Source organism: Oxyura jamaicensis, chromosome 5 (genome assembly GCF_011077185.1).
Source record: "Oxyura jamaicensis isolate SHBP4307 breed ruddy duck chromosome 5, BPBGC_Ojam_1.0, whole genome shotgun sequence".
Classification (NCBI taxonomy): Eukaryota; Metazoa; Chordata; class Aves; order Anseriformes; family Anatidae; genus Oxyura; species Oxyura jamaicensis.
The window spans coordinates 55,753,687-55,775,200 of NC_048897.1; the positions used below are offsets into that span (position 1 = coordinate 55,753,687).

Below are 21,514 nucleotides of genomic sequence, written 5' to 3' on the forward strand. Positions count from 1 at the left end.
ACCTACTTAGATCACTCATAAAAGGTCAGCAATCTTAGCGTGTGAGACCAGCAGCGAAGGCCTTGAATACCAGATCCCTCTAGCCCACGACTATTAACATCCAGGCCAGCATAAAAACAGCATGTAAGCACAGTCGCTGACTTTCAGGTAAACAGTAATTGGAGTAACATATCATCTTTGAAACAAAAAAGAAAGCCACGACTTCAGATAGTGCCTTGCGGTTAAGTGCTCACATCGATACTCTGCCTTTGCAGGTGAATAATCTAGTTTCTGGCAATAATTTTCAAAGGTTAATTAAAAACAAGTATAAAAGTACTTTTTGACATTATTTCCTTACTTTCTCTTTGCTTGGGAAAGCTGAAACCACCAGGAAAACATCAAATCGTTATTACTCAATGCAGTTTGTCACCGCTCTTCTGCTCGGCTACGCTGTTTTACAATTCAAGTAGCGCCACTTTGCCTGATCTCTCCTCATACAGAACTACTGTAGGATTTTCAGTAATCATCCTTGTCACCTCTTCCTCTGCTACAGAGCAGGGTAAGGTGAACTACAGACCAAGGTAAGGTGAAATTTAGGACAATCTATTGTCCCCTCACCTGCCTGTATTACATTTCCTGCCTTAAGTCCTAAGATTGGATTATTAGTTTTCCGATTTGTTACTCTTGTCCTCTTATAGACCTAAAATACTGTACTACCATTCCAAATAAATACGGTTAACAGAAGATTTTCTTGCGTTCTCCATTCTTGCAGTAATTCATTCACGAGTCTTATACATACACAGGAAAAAAATGTGGTGATGAGATACAAGAGATGTTTTCTCTTTGTTCACTTCTGCAAAACTTCTTTACATGTTTCTCTTGAGCATTTGATAATCGCTTCTTACAGACAAGGGTGGACACATGCCTTCAGCAAACTACATTGCAAACAGCTCTCATTTTTGAAAATGGCCATGGCCTAAGTAACCCACAAACTCTACCAAGTTAACGCTGCTTCCAGAAAGCTCCCTTTCCCCGCAGCACCTCCCTCCTTGTGCTGGCACAAGTGCCCGGGCAGATGTGGGTGAACAGAAGGTGGGAAGTTGCGGTGGTTGATGTAACCCTCTGAACAGTTTTGCTCCTCTGCCTGGCTCCCCAGCAAAGCCACAGCGCAGTGGGGTTCAGAGTAGGCACCCCCACAGAGGTGGGAACACAGGCCTGCCTCCTTCCCAAAATATAAACACTGCGTTTAAAGGCATCTCGTTCCATCCTCCCCTAAGACTGCAGATCCTAAAGTAGTTGTTGAAAGGCAAAACAAAACCCTTCTGCCTCATACCTTTTTCTTGAAGGTCTTGAGCTTGGCAGAGTGCTTTTGCACATCAGAATAGGTTGAGTTTCACATGACACTGACATTTATATGGATATTTCCTAGAGAGTGTGCTGTTCCTGTCACTTGGTGAATCAAAATCTCATGCACTGTCACCTCTGAACAGATAGGGATCTCCACTGGTAAAAACTACGGGTAAAGCTCATAATACACATGAAGGTTAACGTGCTCTGAAGACTTTATACAAGAACACAGATGTGATCGTGCTAAGACAGACAGTTGCTGTAGGGAACAAGCATTTTTTTAAAAAGTTGTTCCAATCTGAACTGTAATTGAATTAATTTAGTTTGAAGCTTTAAAGAGCAAGAAAACTTGCATTTAATTGAATTTGTAAGTGACCTAAACAAACACAGAGCACCACTGAACTCAAGAAAATGAGAGAAGATTTCAGTAAGTCTCAATTGCTGCTCACTTTTTTTTTAAAGGGTTTGTTTCAACATGTCATAGTCAAACAAGTCAAACCTGCGCTATCACTCCCACCCTCTAATACAAAAACACTTAAGCACAGATATATTTTAAGAAGTACCTCCTTTGTTGATTGACAAGTGGCAAAATTGCTTGCAAAATAAATTCTACCTCGATACCATTTATTGTCTGAAGGTCCTCCTCACTCCTTGTCAGGGCTTTTCTCTGCAAATCTCCGTGACATCACTTATTTTGAGCACTTTTGGAGTCAACTCCCTATTTTCTGATATCATTTACACTGGTCAAGTACTTCTAAGCAACAAAAAGAAGTTTGAGAAACCACATGCCAAGCTACGCAAAGTTAATTTGAGTCACTCAACCAGCAGAGAGCCATGCATCCACAGTGAAATCCGGTGGGCTAAAAACCTTTTCAGAAGTAAACTTTTTGCTGGAGGAAAAAAATAAAATCAAACTCATACCCATTTCAAAATTTTCTTAACCGATATTTACCTCAAATACAGCATCAGAACCATTAAAATAAATAGACCCTAGTCTACAAGGAAACTTGCCAGACTCTGTTCTTTTTGAATATCCTTTCTATTTTCAAAAAATACCAACTTCAATGCTACCTTACAGAAGGTCTGTAAAACTATGTAGGATAAAAAAATATGATCTTTACTGAACAGTCTGAATATTTACAATGCACTTAAGTGCCACATAAGTAACACATAAGTAAGTAGGGTATTTCAGGTGCACACGTTGTATCCTCTACACGAATATCATTCAACCTTTTCATGAGCTAAACCCCGTGTAAAGTTCTTACACGGAGCCAAGACAAGCATATACACCCACCAGTTTTATTCTTGGTAACCCCAAAAAAAGTATTTTTGAGTGTACATGCTCAAACCCTACTTAGTCACACTTCAGTGCACATAATGTAATGCAAGTATCCAAACTACACAAGAGATGCCAAGGAGCCGCACACTGATCTCAAAGAACACAGAGCTGGGCAGCTCTGTACATGTCAAAATCCTAGAGTATAGGTGCTAAGAAGCATAGCCCCCGAAAAATAACAGCTAAAATTTGTACGTGGGCAGCTGAATAAGCATAACAATGCTACGTCTGAGTCATGTAAAGTAGAAAAAACAAGTCTGAAACTAGACAGTACCAAATGAAGTATTACAATAGGACCACCCAGCCTGGTTGCCTACAGCCTCTCGCTTTGTCAGTTCTTGGGCAGGGGGGAAGGAGACAAACAGCAATAGCTCACAATAATCTGCAATTGTGTCAATAAATAAAAAGGCCAAAATATGTACCGAAATATTCTCATACTTCCCTATGAGAATTCTCACACGCATTTTGAGTAGCTGTTGAATTATGAATTTGTACACAACAGCTGATGTTAAGACATTTCCAGTTGTACACAGCCTCACAGAACTCATGCTGCCTTTTCAGGACTTGCTGTATTTCCAGGCTCCATAAAATATGTGCATCTTGAATGGCGTACAGCTCTTACACTAAAAGGAGCTCTCAAAGTTACTTCAGTTCTTACTTCTATGTGCACATTTCTGTATAACGTGGGTATGCATCACTCAACACGACTTCCCAATTTAGTCAACTTTGTATGCTTCTGCAAACCTTAGCTGCAGTTTGCAATTACTAATAAGGAAATGCAGGTGATTAATTAGAATATTTTATATGAGGACAGTAGATGAAACGTTCTTGTTTACAAGCTATGGTCAAAGAACAGTTAGATTCTTCTGGCATGAACTCCAATCACCATAGTTTCATCATGCCCAGAACCGTATTGCACAAGTTTTCACTTCCAACATGAATAGCTGTAACATATTTGGAATTGTCTTTAGATTACTCATTGTCCTAGGTTACTAGCTTTTTCCTGCCTTTGCAGAGACAGGCAATACACAGGATATACAGCTGCCAACACTGCAGAGCAGAACTGAAAAAGGTGTGCTATCAAGACAAGCTCAGCTTATAAAGAACACAGAAGCACTTTGGATGTTAAATATTAATGGCTTTTAAATGTCCTACCAATTGGATGGCTACTCAAGGAAAGGATTAAAAAAAATCAGAAATATACATCCATTTTCAGTCATCCATTTCAGTAGAATGCAACCATTTACCAAAATCGCTTTAAATGCCCGTCAGGTATAACCTGAAACATTTAAGTATACTGCCGCTCACTAACTCCAGAAGTTCCCTGAAGTCCACAGCTGCTGAAGGCACTCAATTAGAATTGAGTTTATAAGAACAAGGCAAAATATTTACAAGTACTGGAGAAAAACAGAGGAGTTTACATCATCTTTGGCAACGGTACATAAAATATGGTGTTTCTAGTACACTGTCCAGCTGCTTACAGAAAAAAAAACTCTTATTAGGAAGGCACGAAAGTCATGCTAATCAGGCAAGCAAACGCTATTTTTTTCTAACATACTTCTAGAAAAAAAATAACAATATGAAAATATTCAAAGCAAATATTCACGTTTAAAATAGTAACCAACCACTTAATCTTAGTATATCCTAGATTCTTAGATGGTCCTTGTGTTTTCCCAATTATTATTAGTTATCTGGAGGAGTAATTATTTAAACCATTAACGTTAATATACGAAAAAAAAAACTTTTCCGTTAAAAGTTAAAAAAGTAAAAGACACCTACCTATAATACCGAGATTGTAAATAGGTTGAACAAATAGTCTTTGATACATGGCTGGCAGACCCAAAATCTATTACTTTAACCCGGTAAGGCTGCCGAACAGGATCCACCAACATAATGTTCTCTGGTTTGAGGTCAGCATGGATTAAACCAAGACTTTTTAGTTTTTTCAGTGCAGTGGCCACCTGTTGCAGAATAGGCCGTATTACTTTCAATTGCAGAGGGCTGAATTTGTTTTGTTTCAGGAAGTCGTATAAATTCTGTTCCAACATCTCAAAAACCAGACAAGTATGGTTATGATGCTGAAAGCATTCATAGGCTCTCACAAAATTGAATTCATCGGCATTTTCAGTACTTAGTCTCGCTAATATGCTCACTTCTATTTGTCCTTGGCGTGCATATGAAGGATGGTTCTTCAAGATTTTGATTGCCACGATCTCATTTGTCCCCCTTTTCCAGCACTTCACCACTTGTCCAAAGGTCCCTCGCCCAAGGAAGTCAAGAACCTCGTAAGTATTTTTCACAGAGCACAATACCTCATGCTGTACTAGCTGGTAGTCTCCATCTCCACTTGTACCACCTTGTTTTGAAGTTGCAGCAGTTGTCACAACTGTCACTGGGTTTCCTACATTGGTTTGCAACATCGCAGGCAATATGGACAGTTCATCAACGATCTGCATCGTGCTGTTCTGGTTATCCAGCTCTTCACTCTTACGCTTCAATCCACATCGCTGGGGTCCTTCCAGTATATCTAATCTGCTTCCTTGAGTCCCAGTCTGAGGTGCCTGTATCTGAGCTCGCTGCGCCCGCGCTGCCAACGCTTTTGTAGCACCTGCAATATTTTTTAAAGCAACAGCATTTGACTGCAACAAAAAGTTCTGTCCTCGAGGTCTGTCAAATGGGTTTTTAGTCTGAAAGAAAGTACTAACCCTGTGGGGAGAAATTCCAAAGTTTTTACCATTCACATAGATTTGCGGGTAGGCTCTTTCGTGGTACACACAACTGCTTGGTTCTAGTTTGAGTTTCTTCACACTACAGAAGGCACTTGACTGGGTTTGATAAACATATGGTGGATAGACCAAGACTTGTGAGGCCATACCTACAGAGGGAGAGAAAAAGAAAAAGCAGGTAAGAATTCTGCCTTCACATCTCCAAAGTTTGCAACAGTTTCCCCATTTTAAAAAAAAAAAAAAAAGGAAAGGTGTATTTGCTAAACTACGTAGCCTGAAGTAATTTTGTGCTTAGTTTGTTACAGCAACAAGCAACCTCATCACGCCTGACCAGTGCAGCGTCTTTAGCACACAGGCTGCAGCAGCAGCAGATTACATTAGTAAATGTTTTCAGCAACTGCACAGGGCAGAAGAGATATAAGTCTGCAAGAGGCCAGCGCCAGAGATTTCTGATGTGGAAGAACCAGCTTTGTGCCGTAAGAACTCCGCTTTCATTTAAAAGCCTCCAGCACTTCTACATACCAAGATAATACAGCCTTCAACAACTTAAGCTAAAAAAAAAAAAAAAAAATACAATTACTTATAAACAGCAATGTAAAAATAATGCAATGGGCCCTATTTGCAAGCTGAGCCCACCCACTGCCCTACCTCTTTGTCACAAGTACCATCAGGCTTGTAAGAGCAAGCAGACAAACACCACAACGCTCCAGGAATTTCACTGCCATGAAAGTGACAGTGCAAGACAGGGCCCAAAATACCTTGTGTGCACATGTGTTCACACAAAGGATTGTCATTTTCTGGATAAATTACGATGCACAGTAATTAGTCCATTCATGAAACGCAGGTACTTGAAGTCGTACACCTGCCCAGAAGTTTGCGTATCGGTGGCACAGCTGCAGGGGGGAGAGGCACCAATTCCCACCTCACCCACGTCAGACTTGGAAATGAAATATTGACCACACTCTTTCGGATATGGTGACTTTGTGAGCTGGACCCGCGCGTGTTTGTGTATTTCTGCCAATACAATGGCTTTCTTGCTACAAGAGAAGTGAAAGTTAAAATACAAGTGGATAATTTTGGCTTTGGAAGTCACAGTAAGGTCGAGATCCAGATTTCCATCTGATCGACTTCTCTCTCTTTGAGGCCATCACATTTTCAAAAGGCTACGCCTCTAGAGCTTTCCAGAAGCCATCACACCTCTGAAATCAGGAATAAAAACCCGCTTTGTACAACACGAACTATTTTGCCAGGCCTGGCCATGGCAGCCCCAGCTCTCTCCCCGCTCCCCTCGTCCTGCTGCCTCCCAGAGCTCAGGGCCAGCGCTGTGCAAAATTTCCACGGCTGTGCCCCACGATGCAGCTTCCCTTCCCAAACCACGAGCCGAGTGTGCTAGCAGAACACTGGATGGAAAAGGGAAATGACAGCAGTGCCTTGCCTGCACATACGATGAGGAATCCCAACTACACCTTAAAATGCAGAGACAGAATAGCTCTCAGATGCCAAACCTCCCAGCTCTTCCAACCCTGCTGCGTGCCACTCCAGATCTGTCAAACACCATCTTAAACCTTTGTGTCATGTAATGCTAAACACCAAGGAAAAGGCACTGACTCACAATCTCAAAACATAGACAAACATTCTCCAAATTCTTGAATCCTCTCTTAAATAACACGCCCCCTTAAAAAACGCCTAGCTGTGTTTAAATTGAAAAATACTTCCGAGTACCCCCCACATCGCTTTAATAAGGACGGTTTTTATTCCATCAAACATAACAGAAATTCATGCAGAGATTCCAGTATGTTTGAACCCACGTTAACAAATGATGAAAAAATAAATAAATAAAAACTTTCTTGCCCTGCATTTCTCTTGATATTCTTGCTGAAATGCCTTAGGATTCTGTGTTATCCCCAAAACAACTTATTTAAACTGGTTGAAGCCAATATATAGTTGTACTGAAGACTTAAGACAGATGGAGCCTATATTTAATTTCTAGCAAAAAGAGAAAGTTTCCTATTATCAGCTTACAACACCAAAATAGGAGCACTGCAACTGAGTTTGCCCGAAGCCTGCTCTAGAACAATAACCCTGCCTTACCAACACTCAAAAACAAGAGAGATTCAGAATATGTACTTTATTGCACATGGGTGTGCCACCTCCCTTAGGGAGCCATCTCCAAGCAATCACCTCTATTGTCATAGCAAAAAGAGGAACACACACAACAAGACGTCAGCACACAGGTTCGTGTACTGACCCGAGCATGTAAGTGATAGCAACCCAGGGAAAGGAATTAGGGGACAAAATACATTCTTTCCCAATTTCAACAACTGTCTCAATAGCTTTTGTGATGGGTGAGATTTTGAAACAAATGCGTTTGTTTCTCTTCTATGGAGCGCTTCACTTAAGTTAATGAATCGAAACATACTTAGACAATACCACATACAGCGATTAATTCAAAATAGGGTAGTAAATCACCACGCAACAAAGGAGTACTTCACTGACTTAATCTGAAATGAAGCTTTACTTAGAAGAGAAAACAAAACCCAGCAAGTCTCAATGATACAGTGCTTTAAGAGCTTGATTTCTATTTCTTTTCCTATGCCTACGCTAGCCTTTTAGTTGAGCCCAGAAGCACACTTCTGAGGCCCAACTCCCAGATGTCCCTGCTCACCCCGCTTTGGTTCGCAGCACAGAGCGGCACTTTGGGGTTCTCACTGCAAACACTACCGAATAGAAACACAGAATGCTTGCTGAAGTCAAAAAAATCACATCAAAGTTAAGTCTGAGCTTGATACTTCATCAAAACCCCTGTAATTAAGCACAAAACATGGAAATTTTGACTTAGCTCAGGAAACTTTAAGGAAAAAAAAACAAAAGCTTGCATCTAAGGACAAAGCAAGAGTTGAACCTTCGAGCTAGCGCAGGTGAATTGGCTATTCTGCTAAGCTCGCTCCTCGAACACGCGCTGCCCCTTGCTTTCCCGTTCCAGGAGGAGCCCAGGGGGTCTCCCCCACCTGCGCTGGTTCTAGGAGACGACAGCGAGAAGGCTCAAGTTTCGGGTGAGCGCAGCGTGTTTCTGACTCGCAGAGCGCGCCGCGGTGCCCAGTGCTTCTGGGGGCGGCTGCCAAAGCGGGGGGCGAGGAATCCAGGAGACTCCTCGAGGGGGAAGCAGCGATAAGCTTGCAACGCCGACCGCCGCCAGTGGTTCTGCTCCCAGATAAGAAGTGTTTATTGAGCTATTATGAGCACATTCGGGAAAGAAAAAGTAGTTAAGCACTGAATAAAGCAGCTGACATACCCTGGGAGAACAATGTTCGGTGCAATCATGACAGCCCAAATTCTAAAAGTCAAATTTCACTCCAGAAAAGTAAAAAATGGTCTTGAGTTCTTGAATGAACATACTATCTAGTGCCTTCCCACAAACACTTCTCCCTTACTCCCACTATTTTACTTTAAAAAAAAAAAAAAAGTAAAAGAAAAACAAAAAAACAAAAAAAAAAAAAACAACAAAAAAAAAAAAGCAAAAATCACACTCCAAGATGCATCTTCATTTGGAAATGCAGCTGCAGGACAAGACAACTGTCCAGGTATTCCCACGAATCAGGCACATAAAAATCCCTGCAGCATCCTATACCTGAGGAGCTCTGCTCCGCGCTCACAGGCGGCGCTCAGAAGGTGTTTCAGACAAAAGTGCTCCCTGTATTAACCTGTGTGTAATGAAATAAAGCAGAACACCATGTAACTACCCGGCACAACTGCTGCTGGAGGTCTTCACCTTGAGAAACTCAGTTTTTTAATAGAATGAGTTTTCTCCCCACCCAGATGAAAACCCAGACAAGGACCCAGTCAGCAGAGCTGTACAACAAGCCTGAAAGGGAAAAATGCCATCACACCCTTGCTCGTAACAGGACTGCCACGCTCGTGTGGGTTTATTGATTTTTAATATATATTTTGGGAGATTTGCCTCGCAATGTAATCTGACAGCTCCACTGCAAAGAATAAAAGATTACTGTGTTGCAGTGGTGGGTATTTGTGATTTTTTTTAAGAGGTCTGCTGGTTAAAGGCAGCAGTATATTGCACATTTTCACCCACCACAGAGTGGATTCTCCCTCAGCTGGCCCCGTCACAAATCATTTCACTGAGCTTATACATCTTTCTGCACATTTCTTATCAAGACTGCTCCTGCTTCCTCATACAAACTGCAGCTTGTCAGACTCCATCTATATTAACAAGTGGAGCAGCACAACAGGAGAGGGATCTGTTGAGCAAGGCAGCTGGTGCTGAAGGAAATAAAATCATCCTGTGCTCATTTTGGGCAGTTTACGCTCTGGAGCAGCTGGAGCGCATCTCCCGGTTAAATTTCACTTAAAACCAAGTCCAAATGTGTGCACGAGACCACTGCAGGATGCACGGCAGAGTAAACAAAACCAGCGGAAAAGTCACTGAAGAGCACGATCCCCACGCAAAGTACCAGAGGCAGGTTTGACTGCTCGAGTAGCTTCAGACGCGATTTTCATTGCCACCAGACTTGAAGAGGTCTGTCCGTTCCCCCTCGCGTTTTTAGAGGCCAGCCCTCCCTCCCCAAGTGCAGGATGGTCTCTGCAAGTCCATCCCAGCGCACCCAGTGGCACCTACGGGCTGCAGTCAGCTCCGGCACCCTCGGTCTCGGAGCAAAGCAAGTGGGAGCTGGCTGCACGTGGCAGACACGGCTGCTGAACGCAGCAAAAGAAAGCCTGTCTCAAGGCATCTACCAGTTATTACATCTAGATAATAATTCTGATCAGTTTTAAGACTGTTCATACTTTCTTCAGAAGCAGGTAGATCTCATTAAGCGGTGAAAATAAACATTTCCACAACGTATTGAAATACCAAACACATTTTAAATTTTATGTTTAGATAAATGCATTATTTATTTAACGAAAGAAATGCATTTTCCCAAAGTAATGGCAACAAACAGACGGCACTTGGCTGTTTGCCCCTTCCAGTCAAACTCCTCTCCACACGACCAAGCCGCGAACCCACGCAGCCGTTACCCTGCGACGCACACCAGCGTGGCTCCTTTTCCCCCAGCCGACCGGTGCTCTCCACTAGATTCTTAAAACTACTTCCCCAGCCTTCTCAAGCAGTCCTGGAGAAATCCATAAACATGACACGTTTGGCAGGCTGTAACAGCCTTGAGAAGCACAGGCTGTTCCAGGCTTGACCACCATTAATAATTAACTTCAAAATTACATTTCTTCCTGACAGAGTAAGAGGGGGAAGGGGAGAAGCGCAAGGAGAGCTGGTAAAAGCACTGCACTACAGCTGAGGAAGAACTGCCACGCTATAGCTCTAATGCTCCTGTAAAAGAAACGGTGCCTTTTAAATGCCCGCAGAGCTGCAAGCTCTAAGCTCTGCTGTCCGGGTAGAAGCCCCTGCAGCAAAGCCTGGCCCATGGCAACCATCTGCTACTACAGTTACAAGTTAACTACAGAAAACTTTCCGGCTGCTTTCAAGTCCAATGGGCGAGAATTGCAGCTGACTTACTGGTGAGAGGCACAGAGCAGCTGGGCAACAGGCAGGATTTTCTGAACGTGCAGTAACTTCCAGCAAGTGCAGGATGTCAGCAGCAGCACTTCCAAAGTGTTTTATTTATGCACCCCTTTACAAACACTGCAAGGCAACTAACAGGAATTTTTCCCAGGAAAAAAAAATCACTTTCTGTATTAGGTGCTGTCCAACTTTGGAAGTTATTTAGCAAATGCAGAACTGAGTTAGTTGCCCTCTCTTTCCACACCAGAAGAAAGCTGGTACTGGAAGCAGCAGCATCTTCGTGTTATTGTTTGTCTTGGCTGCAGAGCAGAACAAGCTGTACTGACGTGGGCACTTTCATACCAGTCCCTGTTCATACCACCGACCTCTCTTACCGCAACCGTACTATTTGTAACAAAGCCCTGGCAATTGAGATAGCTTGGAATTTAAAAAGGAAAACACCTGCAGCGAGAGTTGAGAGTCAAGAGATACGAGCCCAGGGAATCCCAGCTACCCCGCACCCATTCCTGCAAAGTCTCTGAGCCACAGCACGCAGGGAGCGCAGCAGAGCAGAAAGCAGCCAGCAGCTCACAGCAAAGACCTACCGCAGGAATGGTTTCCTCACGCAGCCCCAGAAGCGAGGCCGAACAAGACCCACATCGCTCAGAGGGGCCGAGAGGCGTGCACACAGCTGGCGAGGGGCTACAGGGACGGCAGGACAGCGGCAGCCCCGCAGCGCTGCCCAACGTCAGGCACGGAGCTAGCTCCCCATGGCTGGCAGATCCCCGGACGATTTAGACAGACAGGTAGGGTCTGCGATTAAAGCACATCTATTAATGACGAGAGCTCTCAGAGCTTAGGCATTTTTACCCATTAGATGCCAGCAGCGCTCTGAAGCTGAGCCGGTGCCGTCCTTCGCCTCGCGCCCACCCCAGTGGTGCACGGAGCAGTGTGGGAGGCTGGGGCAGGACGGGCAGCCACCCGTGCTCCTCGGGCCAGCCGTGAAGTGACCCAGCTCCACGGCTGGAAGATATAAAGTTACAGCCGGCTCCAGAAGAGTGTTAGAAGGCTCATTTGGCAACATTTGAGAGCTCTTATAAGACACAGTACTGATATCAGACACGGTACTCAAATTGCACAGCTACGGTCTTCAAAATTCTTATTTTTCTTTTTTCTCCATATAGCACAGAGTTTACTAGCAGTGCCTCTACAGTTCAAGCAAAATACAATAACCAGGTTGACTGAACAGCCTGTTTGGGGGAAAAAAAACTTCAGGACTCGGGAAGCCACAGAGAGATATGCGTGACTGGAGCAACTGAGGGCTCAGTGCCGAAGAATACTCGCATTGTTTATTAAAAAACCCTCAGTGATGGAAAATGCAAGTTTGTTCAAGTGTGATACAAACGAGTCACAGCACCGTTGTCTCGACACTTGGAAACAGAAGTAACACCATATATTTAATGCAGATGTATTTTACATAAAATACCCGAGTGAACTCGTGACTCAGTGCTGCCCTTTGTACCAGCAGGGAGACTGAAGAATACAATTGCTATATTCATAATTTCCACAAATATGAACAGCTAAATCTTGTGATTCCAGTATGACTGCAATCACAGTTAAAAAGACAAATGGAACAATACTTAAAGCTTTATTTTTCTGCAAGGCAAGAAGCTGTTATGCAACTGTAAAGAAAATTCAAGTTGTATCTGCCACCAGCTCTGAATTAGACCACGCTCCCTACATCAGAATGTGCCATCATCAACACAAACAGCACACTGCAGCTCGCCTGGGTTTCGCCAGCCTAATCTCTTCTTTTAAGAGACTAATTCTTTTTGACCCTGGAAATATCAGACCCACTGAAATAAAAGTCCCTAAACCCCATGCTTCCAGGTTCTGTGCGCAGGTACAGGGCTGCAGGACACACGCAAACCACTGCTGTTGCCTGGCCCTCTCCATGCAGTCCAAAAGACTTCTGCCACCTTACTAGAAGGAGAAATAAAAATTGATCGAAGAGTTAGCTCAAACTACCCGTTGGTAAAACAGCACCTGGAATACTGTTGGGGTTTTTTGTTTGTTTCTTAAAGCTACCTAAACAAATATGTATGCCACTTTTCCTTCTCAACTCCAGGCATTCTATTTTGATTTCACTGCTTCATGTAACACCCTTCATCTGCTCTTGTTATCATCAGAAGTGCATCAATCCAGCTAAAAAAATTCTTTAGAAGTTTTATTTTAGAAGAGCTCTAGACAACATCAAATGCAGTTCCTCCCGGAGTATAAACCTGCATGGCTATTTTCTTTATTGGTATTTCAGCTTTGTTCCTAGACCTCCTAGAACTCGGTATGGAAAACAGAACAGCTAATATACCAGAACATCTGTATGCCCATGGCAGAGTCCCATACGTATAAACTTGATTCTTCATTAACCTTTTTGAACTGTTCAAGGTGGAGGAGGTTTTTTCACAATTATCTTTCATCCTTTCTTATTAGAAAAGGATTTTCAGCTGGACAGAGCACACAGAAGTGCAGTGAATCAAAATTACTGCTCTCCCCATAGGACTTGAGCATTAGTTTGCAACAGCACACATGCAGATAACCTGTCAAATTCACCGAGTCTGAGGTGATGAAGAAATTTGCAATGTGGGGTCTCCTACAACCAGGGAACCCAGTTCAGAAATTGTAGAAAACTGTTTCTGACACATTGGGAGTTATCCTGCAGTAGCTTTTGAGTTCAGTTTCCCCAAATATGTGAAAAATCATTACCACTTTTCCAATAGGACCAACAAGAACTTCGCAAGCTGGTACTGAGTTGTCAAGACAGCACACACCTAGGTCACTTTCAAATTCCTTCCGCAATAAAAACCTTGCAGTAAGTAAGAATGATGAGTTTGGGGAGGTTTATGGTTTTTTTGTTTTTTAAAGTGGCTTAACTTTAAAAGAATTAAGATATCCAACACACTTCTCTTGATTTGTCTTTTTCTGCTACCATCTTCAGATCAGCCTCTTCAGCTACACCTAATAAGAACTTCCAAACACTTACTATGGCATATATACAAACACACAGGCATGTGTGCATGTATATAACACATCCCACTAAGAATGTGTGTGCGTGTATATATACAAACACCTTTCCTATATATAACGCGTACATATGTACACACACACACAGTAAGATCTCTTTCAAGCCCTAACTTCTTTTCAGAATATAAATTCCTTACATAAAAGCCAAATGTTTTTATAAACACATTAAGTATTATCAGGCATTTTTATTTCCTTGTAAGTAACAACACCATGAAGATTTGGCTGCTTACTGAAAATAGCTGTACGTACATTGCCTATGTAGAACAATAAAGAATATGGAGGGAAAACAGTTTTAGGGTGTGTGGTTTTTCTTTCATCCACTTCTTTCAGGTCTCTAAAGAACTGGAGGAAGCAGTGTTTCCTATAGGCAAAATCACTATCAGAAGTGCATACTCTCACACAGAATGCTCAGCTTTTTGCTTCCTAACAAATCAATAATCGTAATAACCTATACTGTAGTATTTCCCAAAGCCACCAGTGCAAGAAATTTCTCCTTCTCCCCTACGCAGAGCTTATTGATTTAACTAAACAGAAGGATGTACAATAGGAAAGCAAGATTATACACAACGTATCAGTCTTGTGCTCTGGCTACTGGAGATCATAAGAGTAAGCCAGTTTTCCCTCTGTTGTGTTCCCTTCCATATAATACTCTCCCTATTCATAAAGAGGAGTGAACTTCTAACATTCATTCGTTTTAATCTTTAAAACAATGTTTAGCCATCTCTTCAACTTAGTTTTATAAACATATTCAGTCTGGAAGAGCACTTGTCAAAGACCTCCCAAAATATTTCTTGAGAAGAACTCCCGAGCTGCCCTCGTACAGAGCTCAAAGCTGACATCCACAGAAAGGCATTAGCCCAGAGCATCATTTCAAAAGCCGTACAGAAAAGGGCTTTTAAAGAAAACTATAGAGTATCATGAAAGCAACCCAATCCTATCAGACTGAATACCAATTCATTTCTTGACTCACAAAATAAGTTGATATTAATAAATAAGGAAAGAGGAAACAAAAAGCTTTTTCCTTCTTCTCTCAGGAATGAAGCCTGTTCCGTCGGAAAGGATTCACAAGAAGACCCAGGGGCACCAAAATTCCCATATTCAACAGATGCAAGCGATGAAAAAGATCTTGCAAAGTCCTCCTCTATCCCTATAAATAGTTTAAATCCTCAAAAAACAAGCTGTAGGGGAGAAAAAACTCCACAAGAACAGGCAGATTCTAGACAAGTAAGCAATTCTAATGACTGAGGAAAAAAAAGAGAAAACAATAACTGAAAGGAAAGGGGGAGGAAGTTTGGGCAGATTACCTAAGTTTCTAGGAAAACACAGGCAGGAAGACATTTACAAGGCAGTGATACACACTAGCAGCTTTACAGTCAAAAAGGCAGAAAGGCATTTTACAAGAAACAAGTAAAAAATCTCCTGAAGAGTAGAGAGGTTACACCACTTGTTAGGCAGCAACACAGGCAGAACCGGCATGACACAGAAAAGAAACAAGTACACTTCACGCAAGCTGGTGGAAACAGCTAGAGGTGAACGCACCATCTTCTGTAAATACTGACAAAGCATCAAAACGAAGCAGTAATCATCAGAGACTGTGGAAACACGAGAGACAGGGTGTTTTCCTACCTATATAATGGTGACAAAAGGAAATGACTAAGGTTTCAGATAAAATTGCGTATATTATTTTAGGAATTCCTGATGCTAGCAGTTAGTAGCATCTTCCAGAAGGAGCTTAAATCCCTAGTGGAGAAAAAACGGGGTTCTTTGCTTCCCTTGCAATAATAAACTCTGCATCAATTATCAGTATTAAAGTTTGTTTTCTCCCTCTGCATTTTGGCACGTATATGACAACCTCCTCCTTCATTCCTTGGCCTGCTCTAGCTCCTTTCCATGGGCAGGAGCTCGCTGGATTCAGTGCTGGCAGGACTCAAGAAAGGTTCGGATGCCGGCTCGCATCCCAAGACCTGAAGGAGCAGGGCTCCAGGGACTTGGTCACACTAATAAGGGAAGCAAGCATCTTTGCAATGAAAACACTTGGAGTTGCTCTCCCGGCAGTTTTCCTGTCCAGGGACCAACTTTCCTCCTCCCCTTCTCATATGCCAAGAGGAGAGGAGCAGGGCTCACCTGATGCTCACATCTCACAGCTCATGTTCTACTGTAAAGCAAAACTCACGTACAACTCCTAAAACAACCCAAAGCAAACTTCCTCAGGTACCAGACCCCACACACCCCAAGGCAAGGCAACAGACAAGTTTCAGCCTTGTGAAAATCCAGCAGCTAAGGTCCTCTGCAACCTCACAGCCTGCAAGCGAGCACTACTGTGCTCACAGGGTCTCCGTCAGACGGGGAGCACTGGTCACACAGGCAGCAGCGGTGGCTGTAGGACACCCAGCACGGCCACCTAACGGAGCACGACCTCGGTACAGAAGCGCTCAGCCCCACAGACAAGGCAGCACTGCTGCCAGCACCTCAGAGCTGCAGCCAACCCCTCACCTTTAGGTTTTATTTTTAAAGCACGATGATGTTAATGAGACTCTGGATAGGTATTAGGACCTGATTTTTCTTGTCCCGGAATTTTTCATCAGTTGTAAAATGGTAGAAAAATCTGCCAGTTACCTGAGTAGATCATTACGGTGGCCACGTACGTATTCGGCAAGTAATGTTTATATGACTATGAAAGGATTTTCATTCGACAATAGCTGACTTTTTACATGAAGAGCATTAGTCATATTTAATTTGTAACATGCTTTAAAACAGCACTAAAATAGTTTTCTAGAACCCGTGAATTGCATTAGTAAGAATGGAAAGAGTCACATGAGTTTGAGATTACTCATTTTACAAATAGTTTTTTGATGGCAGTGTCATTCATAACATGCCATAATAATTCTGTGTATATAAGAATCCATTTACTTTCGTAAATATGGAGATTGCTGCTATAACTTGGATCTTACTGAAAATCCATGAAAATATTTTCTTGTATCTGCTTTGTCTTCGGATATTTTACTGCATCCTATTTTCTTGCTGTGTTTTAGAACTAGAACTCAGTATTTTGCTAGACACCATCCTGGTACACTGAAATAGGGTACACCAGAGCTAGAAGAAAGGACACTGAAAAAAGAAGTACTTTCTAATGCTTCCTGAAAACACAAGGTAAAAATAAAAAAATAAGTTTCTGTAGTTCCAGGACTATTAATTACGTACAGTTAGTAACATCGGAAGGTAAAGTTCTGCAACACTGAAATTTTAAACTGATTCCAAATCACTAAATAAGAGAAATTCAGAATTAATCTACTCGAACTCCCTTGCTTAAAAGACACACCAGGTTTTTGGCTCATCACCCATTTTAAGCAAAAATCACTAAACTAAAAATTAACCTCGTTTTGTCAGACAGTTACCCACTGTCATAACTGAAGTGGAACATTAATGGAAACAAAGTTAGTGACAATGGAAAAAAAAAAATACAACTGTACAAAGATTATCCCCAAACTGCATCCAAAAATAATCCTCACACAAAAAAATTCTTACCATCTTTCCCATCATTCACTATATCGGGATAAAACAAATGAAGAATTATGGGAAGATTAAAAATAAAAAATAAAAGAAAAAGGACATACCCTGTAGGAAATACTGTGCTATCAAAGGAATTCAAAGCCTAAAACCACACTTTTGCAATTACATGCTGCTCATCTGCTTCTCTGACACTTAAAAGTTAGTGCCTTTGAAAAGAAATACAACTTCAGTTTCTCTAAAAATCTGAGAGAGAGATAGCAGCTCTAAATTAAAAGGGTCTACAGAGGGGGGTGGAAAAAGGTGACAGGATTTTCCAGGCTTTATGCTTCATTCTAGGTTACTTCAGGTCAAACAGAGGGTGCTCCCTGCCTGGAGAAGTTAAAAAGCATAGCCCACTGCTAACCCATTTCACAGCACTGGCTGTTGAAAGTGCCTTTAAAAACAGTTAGCATAGTTATTTAAGGTATAATGCCCCACTCAGCTCTCTCTAAAACGTCCTTTACTTATTCTTGTTAATTTCTTATTTCATGCACATCCCAACCACGGATCTGAAATACAACAGTTCACCTGAAGCGTGAGCTTTTCTTCCAAGAGCTGAATTAAAAGTCATACATCTTTTCCACTCCACTTCCCACTTTCAGTCAGTAGAGCTGGAGAAGCAAAAATAATATTTCGATGACTTATGAACAGAGGCATTAAACGAATGAAAGTTCCTAGCACCAAGTTCAACTCTTACTCCCTGTATTTTCAAATACAAGAAAATGTAATAGACCAGCTAAACGTAAGTATTTGACCAGCTGCAAACGTATGTAATCCATCCAGAGGAGCTTCATCATTGTAATGATGAAGTGGCAAGGATGTTTTCTTCATCAGATTAATCCTATGCCAAGACTTCTGAAATCCTTCTGGAACTGCACCATAACGCTGCCGGTGAACTGAAGAAGCTTGGCAAAAACACACAAGCCTTACTGAGGTATGTATATAGACAGTATTCTGCAAAATGCAACAGTGAACACGTAACTGAGGAGCGTTGGTACTAGCACCAGGACATCCTACTTCCCTGTTTGTTCTCCACTAGGCTGAATAGTCCAGCTGAGTAGCAGGCCTGCTTTACCTGCTTCAGCCTTCTGGAGTCAATGAAGCAGTTTACCTTAGCTGTAACTTTTTTTTCTTTGGATATTCAGTGAAACAATGATGTATTCAGTGACGCTCAGGCTTGTCTTAAAAAAAGAAAAAGCCACCAATGTTCTCTGGTTTGTTCCCCGCAAAGCCCTGTGCAGAAAGTCACGCTGCCTACAGTAACTATTTTGTAACGCAGACCACTTGTATGCCAAAATACCTCCCGGGCCTGACGTCGCAACGGTGAAATTTAGCTCAACTAGAATGTTTTTTTCTAGTACAGACCTCTGTATTTAACATCAGTCTGAAACACACGCTCAGTCCCAAACGACAGCACCGTGCCCATTGTCAAAGCATTTTTTCCCTGCACACACACACAAAAGACAACAACAGACATCCCATTTCTAAATGCAAGGTTTTGTCAGAAGTATCTGTGCTTTATATAACCAGTGCACTGGCAGAACAGAAAATAAGAGAACACAGACTTGAATAAAAGTTAAAAAGACAGTCATTCAAGAAAACATTAAGACCACAACCCCCTAAAATAGTACAGGCAGGTACAACCCTGCATAAGCAAGGTCGAGGAAGCAGAGCCTGACATCAACACACGTTTAGGCTGGGATTTTTAACATGAACCAGCAGAGCTAATTCTGTTCTACCCAGAAGGCGGGTAAATCAACACTGTGCCCTGTAAAATTACCATTTAGAGTCCCACCAGTTTTAGTGGCTGCAATCAATCCAACACCAGCTTTTTGAAAATCCCCCTGAAACGCAGCATTTGTTTTGAAGCAACTGCTATGAAGCACAGAACAAGAAAAGCAGCAGGCACAGACTGTAGTATTTCTATTAACGACGCGGACTTCTAAATGATAAGTTGAAAACACTTCCTCCCCACACCCTGTCTTTATTCCGTCTCCAGCATCTCATTATGCAGGAGTCGGTCTCATTTCCCTGTTTTTGTAGGTAGTTGTTTGAAAGATAGGAAGGAGGAAACATGCAAACAGAAAACCTCAAACAAAGAAAAATCTCAGACACTGGCAGGAGCCCCGGATCAGGAGCAGCTTCCCCGAGTGATTTCTTTAACCACACTTCATTCCAGCCGATGGCATCCCGGCGCCTACGAGGCGTCCTCGACACGGAGAGCCGCACGCCACCGCGACGATCCCGATGAGAGCATCTCTCCAAAGAGACCCACGAAGGCAGGAGCGATTCACGAGCGCAGCGGGTGCCACGCCCTGAACAAGTAGCAGAACAAGCACTACCACCCAGGTCCCCGGCAGCACGGGCACTGAATGAAAGCCATCTCCAATGCCTGTTTTATGTGCTCATAGCCATCTCCTTACCGTGCTACCATAAATGGCTGGCGGCGGGACAGATAACGCCGTCACCACTGCTCCAGCCCTATCCGTTGTCTCCCGGTAAGTCCATGTTAACACTTCGCTCTGGTTGTTTGCGAGCTCACCATGCCACTTCGTAATACAGTCTTGACCTATTTTCCAGATGCTTAATTAATCTCTTTGCTGGCTGCCGCGCTTACGAGACAGTTATTGCGTGAATTTTAAACTTAGCTTAGAGAAGCCTCTTGCAAATTAATTCTGTTAAGGAATTATTGTTATGTCAGAAAGTCAGCCAGAGCCCAGCCAAGCTTTTCTGCATTGTTCTGAAACCAGGGCATAAACTTTTTGCAAATGATGTAATGGAAAGAAACACTGAAAAGGAATCACAGAAACGTGCATTGTTATCAACAGAGCCACAGCTTTGCTTAACATCGTTATCTCGCTATCAATAACACGCTTTCCCACACTTCGGAGACGCTACGGCAACCGAACCGAGCGAGGTGACCCTCCAGAAAGGAGGCACAAAAGCATTGGAGCGCCGTGCGGTTTCGGGGACGACAAGCCCGGGAGCCTCCGAGCGACCTACCAAGTTGGCAAAAAAAAGGCAGCCCGCTCCGCTTTTGGCACTGACATTTTGAGCCGGGCACGCCGCTGGACGAGAAGCCCAGCCTCGCAAAAAGCTATTTATAAGCGCGTAAACAGGCGGGACTCAGAGCCCAGGGCTCCGCGTTAAAAGCGAACCAACCCCAAACAAACAAAAGCGCCGGGAGGGACGAACCGAGGGACGAACGCCGCTTCCGACGGCGCTGCGGCGAGCAGCCGGGGGCACCCCGGGGCCGGCGGGGAGCGGCAGGGCCCGGCCGCCGCCCAGCTCCGCTCCGGGCTTGTTGACGGCAACCCAAGCCCGGCGACCGCCGGCCCCAATGGCACCCGCACCCGAAGCCGGGCGCAGGGCGGCAGGGGGGGAAGCGGAGGCGACAGCGGAGGCGGCGCCCGGGGCTCCGCTCCCCGCGGCCGAGCGCCTCGGCTCCGAGTCGGCGGCGGCCCCGGGGGAGCCCGCCCCGCTTCCTCGGCCGTCGCCCCGCTGCCCCCCGCGGAAGGGGGGTGCAGGGGCAGCGCCCCTCTCCGCCCGCCGCCCCTCCTGGCGCCGGGGACGGCCGCCTCCCTCCCTCCCTCCCTCCCGCCCGCCGCTCACCTTCACGGGTCGGGCCGCGCTGGCGTCCGGGCTGGAGCTGCCGCCGCTGCCCTGGGCATGTCCGGGAGCGCCACGGGTCAGCGCCGCTCCGGCCGCGCTCAGCCGCTCAGCCCCGCCGCTGCTGCCGCCGCCTCGGCCGCTGCCATCTTGTCCTGGCGGCTGGGAGGGAAGCGCCCCGGCTCAGCCCGCTCGGCGGCCCGGGCCTCCGCCTCATCTTCCCGGGGAGGGCCGGCACCCAGCCCGCCCCCGGCCGCCGCCTCCTCCGCCTCCGCCTCCTCCCGCCCCCGCCCTGCCCGCGCCGGCCTAGCCCCAGCCCTAGCGGCGCCGGCCGCGGCCCATGGCCCCGCAGCGCCGGCACGGCCCCGCCGAGCGCCCCGG

General features: G+C 44.2%; 1 protein-coding gene across 4 annotated transcripts in view; it reads right to left on the reverse strand.

Annotated features, from left to right (window-relative positions):
• Positions 1–21,382, reverse strand: part of HIPK3 (homeodomain interacting protein kinase 3) — a 70,286-nt gene extending 48,904 nt beyond the window's left edge. For 2 of the 4 annotated variants that reach the window (XM_035327501.1, XM_035327499.1), the window contains exons 1-2: positions 21,137–21,382; positions 4,442–5,537 (exon numbers count right to left, since the gene is read on the reverse strand). In XM_035327501.1, coding sequence (XP_035183392.1) covers positions 4,442–5,535 — 1,094 coding nt within the window. In that variant the 5' untranslated portion in view covers positions 5,536–5,537; positions 21,137–21,382. Of the gene's footprint in view, positions 1–4,441; positions 5,538–11,499; positions 11,678–21,136 lie in introns of those variants that run through there. The other 2 variants (XM_035327500.1, XM_035327502.1) reach the window with 2 other exon arrangements.
• Positions 21,383–21,514: the final 132 nt, after the last annotated feature.